The following is a 13,166-nucleotide window of genomic DNA, read 5'->3' on the forward strand; positions in this document are numbered from 1 at the left end:
TATATATATATATATATATATATATATATATATATATATGTGTGTGTGTGTGTGTGTGTTTTCCTATAGAACTGTAGCTTTAGCAATTCTGATGTAGTCTTGGAATGGATCTAAATACTAGCACTTAGGTTAATAATATAAAATAGATCTAGGCAAAATGTTTAGAACAGTACATTATTAAATACTGGTAGGCTACTCCACTCACCCACATTTCCCACGACATAATATTCTTATAATAATAATAATATTGCTATACTTTTACGATTTGTAGCACCTTTAGAGCTCTATTAAACATATAACCAAGCATACTTAAATATTTTAGGAGAGACATGTAGCAGACATACATACAGACATACATACATACATACATACATACATACATACATACATACATAGTAAGTGCCTAACCAAACATTCAATTCTGTGCTGGTAGAAATTCAAGGTGTAGATGATAGACAATATCAATATACCGAGACATTGCGATATTCATCAGGCATTGAAGAACAATACCGGTGTCACGGGAAATAAGTCAACCGTGAAATAAGTTAGCGTTTGCCTTTTTGAGCCTTTCTACACATACGTGAATCTTACAGCTTAAAGGCAAGGTTAAGCCATCGACACTCTGTCTGTGTACTTTTATTCAGAACAGACTGTTGTTGTGATGTTTCCAGTCAGGGTCTTTATTAAAAGCTATGCTATATGTGGTAAAAATCTAAAACACGTTGCTGTAATATTAATAACATGTTTTTCATATTATTATTTAATAATATGTTAACTTTAGGCTACTAGTTTACAAAGTTTACATTATATGCTGTCTACTTTATATTATAGGTTTTCTTTGTACTTGTACTTGCAATATATTTGCAAGTATTACCGAAAGAGAAATAAATACAATACATGCATTATTTTATATATGGGTTATAACATAAGCTGAATTAATGTATCATTTGTTGTGCGATTTATTTTTATATGCATGTGGCAAAGCGTGGGCCCTGCACATGGTGAAATTGTATGTTTTTGTGTTAATTGTTAACATGTTGATTTGATTAATTGTTTAGCTGCTGTGGCGCTCCGCTGGGGATGGTTACCCGTCTGAGTGGAACAGCAGCTGAAAGCAATCAGCTGTTCCAGCAGACAGGTGGGCATGTCTCAGCGGAGCGTCAGTATAAAACCACAGCGATTGCTGTGATCAGGGCTGCTGCAAGGCCTGCCATTTTCATGGCACCTTTTGATTTATAGTTTGTTGCACTGTGTTTTATTTTGCACTCTTTGTACAGCTTGATGTATTTGTCCTCTGTCCGTTACCATCGCCGGTAACGTCACATGACCACCTTTATTTTACTTTAGTTTTCTGTCTTTGTTAATAAAAACCTGCGCGCCTGTGCCGGCGTTTCAACATCACATCTGTCTCTCTGTATGCTTGAACAGCGGCTACCCACACTCGTGACACGAGGAAGACCCTGTCACAGTGCATTATATTGGTGTGTAATCACAGTTTCTAATACGACATAGTATGTAACAATAGGTGTTGTTTAATTCCCAGTTTACAAAGACGTGGCAAACTCGCAACAGAGTTGTCATTTTAAATTTGTAATCGCCGCAGATATTTATATTAGGTTTTCTTCATACAAATAATACAGCGAAAGAGAAATAAATACATGTATAATGTGTATATGTTGAGATACTGTATTAGAAACCATTATGCATTTGTCTTGCGATTTATTTTGATGTGCAATTAGCCTATATACTGCAGTCATAAGACAGTATTGAAAGCTATCGGACAGTTTTGAAATGCCGGTCAAGTGTCAGACACTTATCTCGCAATCAAGCGCTTAATATTTGGTTAATGATATATTACTAAAAAATCTCCAGCATGTAATTAAACCACACCTTATGTAATCCTTCCCTTCCCATACCCACCCTTACACATTTGTTGTTATTGTATATGTTGTTTTGTGTTATTTTGAATTGTGTATTTGTATTGTGTGTATTGGTTTGTTTTAATAAAAGTGCATTTTTTAAATACCGGTATCTTTGTTATCGAGAAATGTATATAGACATAAGTGTTACTGTATGGTATGCAATGAATGCTATATGATACCTACATTATATTCATGATATCTTTATGTTTGATTATAGCTGCATTTTAGGACGGTATGTATAGGAAGCCAATCGTTTTGTGCGTTTCTCAAATTATAAATACACTTTAAAACACCATCTTCCACTAAAAAGTGTATGTTTTCTATATTAACAGGTTTAGATATCCCATGTAGACTTGGTTACGTCAAAAACATTATTCTCTACATGAAGAAAAGTGTTTGTACCCACTTTCCCACTCAATTTATTGAAAAGGTTCAAAGTCACTGAGCAATTTACCATGAAAATAATATAACTGTTAAAGTGAGCTTACATAAACACTTATTTGCTTACCCCACAGTACGTGACATGTCCACGAACTACATTTTTTAAAAGAAATACACATTTGGCAAGTAGTGATTTTAACTATGCATAGACATAAATTACGCTGACAAATAAATGTTTTAAAATATTTATTCATTTTTTTAAATAAAATACAGCAAGCAATTTCCTGAAGATAAAATGTATTTATAATACAAATGAAACGTAAATTTACATTACGATAAATGTCACCTTTAAAAAAAAAAAAAAAAAAAAATCTGTCCGCAATACACTTCGATAAATAAGACGACGACGTATTTAAACAAAAAATACTATCTGCAATGCAAAACTTGTTTTCGTTTCTCAAAAAAATACAAATGACGTCCTGTAATTTTCGATGAATCTCCAGAGAACCTTCCTTTAAGTTCTAAAATTCGCGCATGCGTAGAAAGGCTCAAAAAGGCAAGCGCTAATATATTTACCGGCTAACTTATTTCCTGGCTAACTTATTTCCCATGACACCAGTATTTTTAGTTAAACTGATTCAGGGAAATGTATACTGGAAAATGTCGGCTATTATCTCGCGAGAATCACTTCCCACGAGAATTTGTAATGCGAGCACTGCTAACAGAAAATAAAATAGGGCAGAAGCACACAGAGGTTTTGAGCCACTTAAATTCTGCAAAGCAGAGTCATGTGGACTCATTTCCTAACAAAAAAAAATCTAAAAAGGATGGCTGTATAACATCAAACATTGCGCTATGTTTATGCAAGGCTGAAGTAAAATATGCTGGCACTACCACCAACCTTACATACAGTAGTGTAGTCCTACAGAACAGTAATTAAAATTGGATTTTTCTAAAACAAATTATACAAATTCACATTTTGTTTGTACATTGAACTTGAGGTAACATTTAATAGGTAATGCATGCATCTTGCATATGACTTTTAGGCTACCCCTATGATCAGTGTTGCCAGATGGTGATTTTCAAGCCACATTTTAGAGCATCTAACAGGTAAATGTTGTCTTTGGTGGTTTGGTTATTTTTTGACTATTTTTATCGTGCATGTTTCTTTTTGTTTTCTTTATTCGTTTTGATTATGAGGTCATCACCAGCACAGAACTTCAATTACCACGATGCCCTGTATAGTATATCGTGTTTTCCACCCCACCCCACCCCATCTTTTATCTGGAGCTCTGCATCCAATAAAATTACGAATTACACAAACGCTCAATTATTTTTTATTTGTCACCAATTTAAGTGATCAGTGTAATTTTAATTGTTTTTACATTTATTTTTAAAGATTATTTGCCGACAGTCCTGGACAATGGAATTTTACACTATATTCTGAATATCTTTTTTTCCCCTGGATCTACTGCATTTGATGTCATATGATTAAAAAACTGCAGTGTTCTGGTACTGTAAGTTGTGAGAAAAAAAAAACAAGCAAAGCAGATACACAAATAAATAGTTTATAACATTGCTTACCAGTATTTTTTCTTTATTTTAAATAACTGTGTGGCACTTATTTATGCTTTTGTAATATATATTCAATCTTAAAAGCAAAGTCAGTCGTTTATTCCAAACCCCGGGTCTCTGCACTGATTGATTTGTAAAGCAGCTTTAAACCCGTGTTTATGGCCACAATCATAGGATGCACGTAAGGCTAGTGTCAAGTGTATTGTATCATATAGCTAAGGGACAGAAAAGGCTAAACTTAAAGCAACTGGCTATCAGATCACCAAACGCGAAGATAACAAAAGTGTAAAACGATGAACAAAAATATCTATTATATAAGCAAATGGCTTTGTCATTTATTTAGGTTATTTATGTAATGCAAAGGGCTGCATTTGTTTTTATTTGTAGTAGCGTCAATTTTTTTTTTTTTACGACTTCACTTGTAGAATAACCAAAATATAAAGTACTGTTCTTTTATAAATGGTGTTACATAAAAAAAAAAAATCAATGAATGAAGAGGTCTCTAAATCCCTCCTACTGTATACTTTATTTTTCCTATTTGGTCAAAGAACCTCTCAGATAATAAAGGGTTTCTTGGTGGTACGGCCTTTACATACAGTAAGACATTGTGCGAAGTTACGTCGCAAGTCTCGTAATCATAATGTACGACTTATGGACAGGTTTCTATGCAAAAACAATTGTATAGCTTTTTACCCACCCCTTAAATTCATACAGTGTTTTAGACGCGCACTTGCTATAGCGCATGGAATGTGCTTGGTGTCACATGAATCATGTAAATAATGACTGTGGAGAGAGAGTATCGACTGTCTAATCTGCATGGAAACCTGGCCACTCTCTCTATCACTTGATGCAGCCTCTTCACCAGTCTTATCTCTTGCACAAACTGAGAACCTGGCTTGGATACCGCAAGTAATTTTGCTTTAGCTCAGGTCTGTGACTGACAGTAACTTATTAGGAAACAATACATTACTGTGAAAGTCCCCTTCTAGGGTATAAGAGAATGCCTTGTAAATATAACAGGGCATTCGATAAAACTTGCCAAACCTGGCAAGTGATTTAATTCTTCAAAGCTAGAATTTTCACTTTTGTGTTCTCTCTGTGATAGCAGTATATTCTTTAAATATATCCTTACTAGTATTCATTTTCTTTGATGGCCTGTAAAGACAACTTTTTTCAGAACTTTACAAAGGTTACACACACAAATCTAATGGTCCTCATTGAATTTGCTGTATATTAATTAAACATCCCTGTTAAGGGAGTATATATGTATTTTTAAAAACCTGATGCTAATTTGATGCCTTTGCTACTGTTATTATCTCAGGAACCATTTCAGATTTCAAACTTCTTATTTTCAGTGTGATGAAATCTCCTGGGGTATAAACTAGTGATAACCTTAATTTTGACATGTCACACAAGTTGTCTGCCATATTAGGGTTTTCCAGATAATAAAGATCTAACATTTTGAAATATTTAATTTATTTAACCCCAAAAATGTTTGATTAAATCAAACCTGTATATAAAAAGAAAGAAGTTCAATGCTGAAGAGCTTTAGTCATGTGACCGATCTTAAGATGATTATTAAATCAGTCCTTTTTTTTTTGCAGACCATAGTAAGAGGAAACAGACCTCAGAAAGATGCCTCCATCAATGGCTTGCTAGAAGACTTTGACAGCATTTCTGTAACCCGTTCAAACTCTTTACGAAAGGAAAGTCCTCCTGCACCGTACCAGTCAAATCACTCCAATCACATTCAAGAGCGCCCTGAAGAAAATGGCTTCAGTCATTACTACTCCAGATACTCATGCGACCTGGACACAGCTAAAGATTTTCCTTTGGAGCCCTTTAGAGAAAAGGGTAGTTTTGAAGAGGACTGGGGCAGACACTACAAATCAACTAAACAAAATGGACATTCTACAAAAACTAGAGGGGCAGATCCTTTTTATCCGGATGCTATGCCCCAAAAGTCAGACTTTTCTAAAATGCCACCAGATTACCACACTTTCATGGAGACAAAGATTAAATCAGCAGAACTTATTGGGGCAAATTGGGACAATTATAGGGGTTCTACAAGCAGTTATCCTCATTACAGGGAGCAACCTCAAGGCACACCCTCAAGGACTTCCATTCATAGTGAAAGAATTGATTACTCAGATAGTGACTGGGGATATGGGCCCCCAAGAGAAGATTATGAGAAGAGACCAAAGTCATCCTATGTAACCGAGACCAGCCCTCAAACAGCCATTAGACAGCGGTCCAAGTCAGGATCTGGCCTGCAGGAACCTAATTTGCCATATGGAGCTAGCGCTTTTAAATCAACACAGCAGGGTCATGCATACAGTTCATACACCTATCCTCGTCTCTCTGAAACCATGGCTGCCTCAGGTATTCCAAAGGTAATGGTGATCAACCATTTATGCTTAGTATAAGTAATGTGTATGTTTTTTTTTTTTTTTTAAACTGAGGCTTTTGTTGATTGTACCCAGGTCACCTGATACTATAATTAGGATCAGTAAGTTCAAAAGCTTGCTAATATAGTTTACAGCGGGGGGTTTGTATATTTTCCAGAAGAAATCTGTGTATCATAAAATTAACATCTTCATTTCATTACCTTACACTGGTAAGCCACTTGCATTCTTGTTTATGCTCTGTCTTTTGAGCATGATAGACATGGGTGCACATGTTGCCATCCAGCAATACTGAAAGTGAACTTTCATTGAAAATTCAGCATACCTATCTTTCTTCATTGGCTTTTTTCTCCAATGGTTTAGATAGCTGGTTAATTCGTAGTTCACAAAGGTACACACTAACAATGCAAGATACATGCAGTGTTATTAAAATCACTTTTTATATGATTTTTAAGAATACAACAGTACTCAGAAACCTTTACATTGTAATACATGAAAGGTTACCAAATGTGAACACACAATTGACAAATAGAAAAACATTGACATTGAGTGACTGGACAAGAATCAAATTACGCTGATAAAGGTAAAGGGGACATTACTCCCAATATTCTAACATGGTCAATTACCAACACTCACAAAACAATATTTTAATTGATTGCAATTGGGTGGCTGGGAATTATCTAAGAGACTAAGTATTCTGCTGAAAGGGTGATTGTAATGCATAGATAAAATATAGGTGGTAAATATACTGTAATAAAAAACCTTATTGTGGTCATTTGATTTGCTGGTTTCTGGATGGGAGACCTAAAGCATTGAGGTATTGTTTTCATTCTCTGTGCACAGCTGTATTTTATTACTTTCTAGGTCAATTTTGATCATGGTTATTGTATGAGACAAATAACCATTTTGAAGTAGTAATTAAGCATCTCCATGAGGGGAGGTTATTTGTTTTTGTCAACAAACAACCGCAGCATTACTTCCACTAATATTTCATTTCATTTTAGACGCTAACTTCATGATTTCATTGTTATGGAAACTCTTCATGAGGAATGTAGTGGTACCCTTTAATTTGACCCCTTACGCAAGATGGCTGCCATATTGGGGTCATGTGACTTTTTGATTAATAGATGGCAAAGACCTAACTCTTTGAGATTGTGGCCTCATACTTGGTACACAACTGTGATTGTGATTCTCTAGGTCAAGTTCACTCACGGGTATCAAGCAAGAAAAATAACTATTTTGGGCCAGTACTTTTACAAAGCTGACCCTGCAGTGTCAAAGCCTTCTTTGTCAGAAACCATTGTAGGTAGTGACTTTGCAGGGTAAACTTTGATACCCTGAATTGAATGTTCTAGCAGCAGCAATATTTAGATTTGTCAATGTTTAGATCAACTGAATATAGCCCAGTGATTTTACAGTTGGTTCATAGGTAGACCTGGTAAGTTGAATTTAGGTTTATGAGGAAATAGCTCCCAGCACATTGTTAGTGGAAACTGATGTGTCTTGTCCAGTGTTTTTGTGATTTTGGTCACTGTTGTACGTCTACTGCTTGTCATAATACTTTGTGCCTCTCTGTGGGTTTGATCCATCATGATCTGCTTCCCCCAGAAGAGCACCCACTGGTGGTTTTCTGAAAGAATTACCATTCCACAAGCACTTGGAGACTTTAATGTAGGGTTGACCATGCTGGAGCTGGGTCACTGGAGCGCTCCAGAGCATAGAGCTGGAGCTGAGGTTCTGAAGCAGCTCCACTATTTCCTGACTTTCACATTAAAAAAATCCTTCCTGAATTATTCAATTTAAACACTTAAATGAACAAAATACATAAGGCCAAATAAAAAAAATATGTGGTTCAGGTTACCCGATTATGCTATTTTTTCCGCCTGACCCTAAATAGCTTTTGCTGATAACGGACTGAAAAATTGATCACTTGTGCGTGGCCTCGTTTTCATTCATGCGATTTTCCAGAAACCTCACGCAAACAAGATCTTCAGTTTCATAGAAATTGTCGGCACCTGAGTATCGGCAAGTAACGGTAGTTGCTTTGCAAAATAGTTGTATGAAAAATGCGACCACATGCCAGAAATATATATATATATTTTTTTTTTTCCACGATTTGCCACAAATCATTATGGATTGCCTTGTAAATACTGTATTATGAAAGTATAACAAAATGTTCAGATCAGCTGAATAACTTTGATGTCTTCACAGTTGCCATGTATAGTTTTCCTGGATTGAAAGCTTTTAAATGTACTTGTGTCTGAACTGTAAAAGAATAGGATTTCGAAAACATTGCAGCCGATGCCTTTCAAATACTGTTCCACTAAAAAAGTTAAGCAGGTAGGTAATTTATTTCCAAAGTCCCCTAACAATCCAATTGATATATGAATATCTTAATGCCCATGTAATTGCTGTCAGCTACTTTTGTCCAGCTACTAAAAATTACAGAATATCTGAAAGTGAAAGTAACTCTGCTCCGCCCTGTGCCTGAACCCTCCCTTTCATTCAGCTTTCTCTCCTGTCCCGTGCAGGCAGTACTTATACGCCCCCGCTGCTCCCACCCACTTTACCCAGATTGAGGTATGGGGGAGAGGAGGCAATGTGGTCCAGTGGTTAAAATCCAGGTCTGGTAACCAGAAGGTAACCAGTTCAAATCCCTCCTCTGCCACTGACTCACTGTGTGACCCAGAGCAAATCACTTAACCTCCTTGAGTTCTATCCTGCAGATGAGATGTTAAATCAATGTCCTATTGTAAGTGACTCTGCATATAATGCAGAGTTCACAGCCTACCTCTGTAAAGCACTTTGTGATGGTGGTTGATTCAGTGGTAGTAGAAATGTCTAAAACTTTTGCACAGCATATATTTAAATCCCACGCAATGCTGTTTTTCCTATTACTAACTTAGAAATTGTATATTAGAATATTCAGACTTACAAATCCATATTTGTCCCAGCACTACTTTACTGGTATTCCACTAGTATTAGATAGTTGTCCAATGCATTTAATCATATAGGAATACTTATTTTCCTAAAGTAATGGTATAGTACTTCAAGAAAATGTAGTGTAACAAATGATTATAGTAATATTAACTCTAAAAAGTGGATTTGTAAGGATTATTTTCTTTAGTTGTACTGTTAAATTGAAAAAGACAAGTGCTGTACCCAAAATGTAGTTTATCTGCTGTTTTATCTGCATTTTATCTGAGCAACTATTGCATTTCAGCTTGAAAATATATGGCTGTGAGTAAATAAGCAGGACAAAATGTTGATTATATCTCACAAATCAGTTGACTCAATGAGCAGTCTATTGTGTTTTAATGCAGTGCAGTGGCTATGATGGATTTCTTGTCAGCGCTTAATCTGCTCTGCTGCCTTGATCTTGAATGGGTCCTATAGGCTGTGAAACATTCTTCTTAAGGACTTAAATTGACTACAAAAGCACACTGAAAATCCATTAATGGAGATGTAATAATGATGTGGGGAACAAAAGTTAATTAACACTAGCCTACATTTTGACCCCAGGTCACTGTAGCAGCACATAAAATAAATGATCATTTATTTGTGTGTGTGCATGTATGTATGTATGTATATTTTTGTTCAGTGTGTGTGTGTATATATATATATATATATATATATATATATATACACACACACACATATATATATATATATATACACACACACATATATATATATATATACACACACACACACACACATATATATATATATATATATATACATATATATATATATATATATATATATATATATATATATATATATATATATATATATATATATATATATATATACACTGAACAAAAATATAAACGCAACATGCAACAATTTCAAAGATTCATACAGTTCATATAAGGAAATCGGTCAATGGAAATAAATTCATTAGGCCCTAATCTGTGGATTTCACATGACTGGGAATACAGATATGCATCTGTTGGTCACAGGTACCTTGAAAAAAAAACAGTCAGTATCTGGTGCGACCACCATTTGCCTCATGCAGCGTGACATATCTCCTTCGCATAGAGTTGATCAGGCTGTTGATTGTGGCTTGTGGAATGTTGTCCCACTCCTCTTCCATAGCTGTGCGAAGTTGCTGGATATTGGCGGGAACTGGAACATGCTGTCGTACACGTCGATCCAGAGTATCCCAAACATGCTCAATGGGTGACATGTCTGGTGAGTATGCAGACCATGGAAGAACTGGGACATTTTCAGCTTCCAGGAATTGTGTACAGATCCTTGCGACATGGGGCCGTGCATTAACATGCTGAAACATGAGGAGATGGCAGCGGATGAATGGCACGACAATGGGCCTCAGGATCTCATCACGGTATCTCTGTGCATTCAAATCGCCATCGATAAAATGCAATTGTGTTCATTGTCTGTAGCTTGTGCCTGCCCATACCATAACCCCACCGCCACCATGGGGCACTCTGTTCACAACATTGACATCAGCAAACCGCTTCCCCACACGACGCCATACACGCTGTCTGCCATCTGCCCGGTACAGTTGAAACCGGGATTCATCTGTGATGAGAGCACTTCTCCAGCCTGCCAGTGGCCATCGAAGGTGAGCATTTGCCCACTGAAGTCGGTTACGAAGCCGAACTACAGTCAGGTCAAGACCCTGGTGAGGACGTCGAGCACGCAGATGAGCTTCCATGAGATGGTTTCTGACAGTTTGTGCAGAAATTCTTCGGTTGTGCAAACCCAGAGTTTCATCAGCTGTCCGAGTGGCTGGTCTCAGATGATCCAGCAGGTGAAGAAGCCGGATGTGGAGGTCCTGGGCTGGTGTGGTTAACGTGGTCTACGGTTGTGAGGCCGGTTGGACGTACTGCCAAATTCTCTAAAACGACGTTGGAGGCGGCTTACAGTAGAGAAATGAACATTCAATTCTCTGGCAATGGTGGACATTCCTGCAGTCAGCATGACAATTGCACACTCCCTCAAAACTTGAGACATCTGTGGCATTGTGTTGTGTGACAAAACTGCACATTTTAGAGTGGCCTTTTATTGTCCCCAGCGCAAGGTGCACCTGTGTAATGATCATGCTGTTTAATCAGCTTCTTGATGTGCCACACCTGTCAGGTGGATGGATTATCTTGGCAAAGGAGAAATGCTCACTAACAGGGATGTAAACAAATTTGTGCACAAAATTTGAGAGAAATAAGCTTTTTGTGTGTATGGAAAATTTCTGGGATCTTTTATTTCAGCTCATGAAACATGGGACCAACACTTTACATGTTGCGTTTATATTTTTGTTCAATGTGTGTGTGTGTCTATATATATATATATATATATATATATATATATATATATATATATATATATATATATATATATATATACACACACACACACACACAGGGTACAGTGCAAAAGTTTTAGGCAGGTGTGAAAAAATGCTGTAAAGTAAGAATGCTTTCAAAAATAGACATGTTAATAGATTATACTGATCAATTAACTAAATGCAAAGTGAGTGAACAGAAGAAAAATCTAAATCAAATCTTTGCCTTCAAAACAGCAGCAATTCTAAGTACACTTGCACAAAGTCAGGGATTTTGTAGGCATATAGTCAGGTGTATGATTAAACAATTATACCAAAAATGTGCTAATGATCATCAATTCAATATGCAGGTTGAAACACAACCATTAACTGAAACAGAAACAGCTGTGTAGGAGGAATAAAACTGGGTGAGGAACAGCCAAACTCAGCTAACAAGCTGAGGTTGCTGAAGACAGTTTACTGTCAAAAGTCATACACCATGGCAAGACTGAGCACAGCAACAAGACACAAGGTAGTTATACTGCATCAGCAAGGTCTCTCCCAGACAGAAATTTCAAGGCAGACAGGAGTTTCCAGATGTGCTGTCCAAGCTCTAATGAAGAAGCACAAAGAAATGGGCAATGTTGAGGACTGTAGACGCAGTGGTCGGCCAAGGAAACTTACTGCAGCAGATGAAAGACACATCATGCTTACTTCCCTTCGCAATCGGAAGATGTCCAGCAGTGCCATCAGCTCAGAATTGGCAGAAAACAGTGGGACCCTGGTACACCATCTACTGTCCGGAGAAGTCTGGTCATGGAAGACTTGCGGCCAAAAAGCCATACCTCCGATGTGGAAACAAGGCCAAGCGACTCAACTATGCACGAAAACACAGGGACTGGGGTGCAGAAAAATGGCAGCAGGTGCTCTGGACTGATGAGTCAAAATTTGAAATATTTGGCTGTAGCAGAAGGCAGTTTGTTCGCCAAAGGGCTGGAGAGCGGTACACGAATGACTGTCTGCAGGCAACAGTGAAACATGGTGGAGGTTTCTTGCAAGTTTAGCGCTGCATTTCTGCAAATGGAGTTGGGGATTTGGTCAGAATTAATGGTCTCCTCAATGCTGAGAAGTACAGGCAGATAGTTATCCATCATGCAATACCATCAGGGAGGCATCTGATTGGCCCCAAATTTATTCTGTAGCATGACAACGACCCCAAACATACAGCGAAAGTCATTAAGAACTATCTTCAGCATAAAGAAGAACAAGGAGTCCTCGGAGTGATGGTATGGCCCCCACAGAGCCCTGATCTCAACATTATTCTGTCTGGGATTACATGAAGAGAGAGAAGCAACTGAGGCTGCCTAAATCCACAGAAGAGCTGTGGTTAGTTCTCCAAGATTTTTGGGCCAACCTACCTGCCAAGTTCCTTCAAAAACTGTGTGCAAGTGTACCTAGAAGAATTGATGCTGTTTTGAAGGCAAAGGGTGGTCACACCAAATATTGATTTGATGTAGAGTTTTCTTCTGTTCACTCACTTTGCATTTTATTAATTGATAAATATAAACTTGTGTATATTGTATGTCTATGTGTAAC

At 37.1% G+C, this 13,166-nt stretch overlaps 1 protein-coding gene across 2 annotated transcripts in view; it reads left to right on the plus strand.

Moving 5' to 3' along the window:
- The window catches only part of LOC121317050 (serine/threonine-protein kinase PAK 5-like), a 115,629-nt gene that overhangs the window by 80,838 nt on the left and 21,625 nt on the right, over positions 1 to 13,166 (plus strand). For both annotated transcript variants that reach the window (XM_041252616.1, XM_041252617.1), the window contains one exon: positions 5,483 to 6,271. In XM_041252616.1, the coding sequence (XP_041108550.1) occupies positions 5,483 to 6,271 (789 nt within the window). The remainder of the gene's footprint in view (positions 1 to 5,482; positions 6,272 to 13,166) is intronic.

Source organism: Polyodon spathula, chromosome 6, assembly GCF_017654505.1.
Source record: "Polyodon spathula isolate WHYD16114869_AA chromosome 6, ASM1765450v1, whole genome shotgun sequence".
NCBI lineage: Eukaryota > Metazoa > Chordata > Actinopteri > Acipenseriformes > Polyodontidae > Polyodon > Polyodon spathula.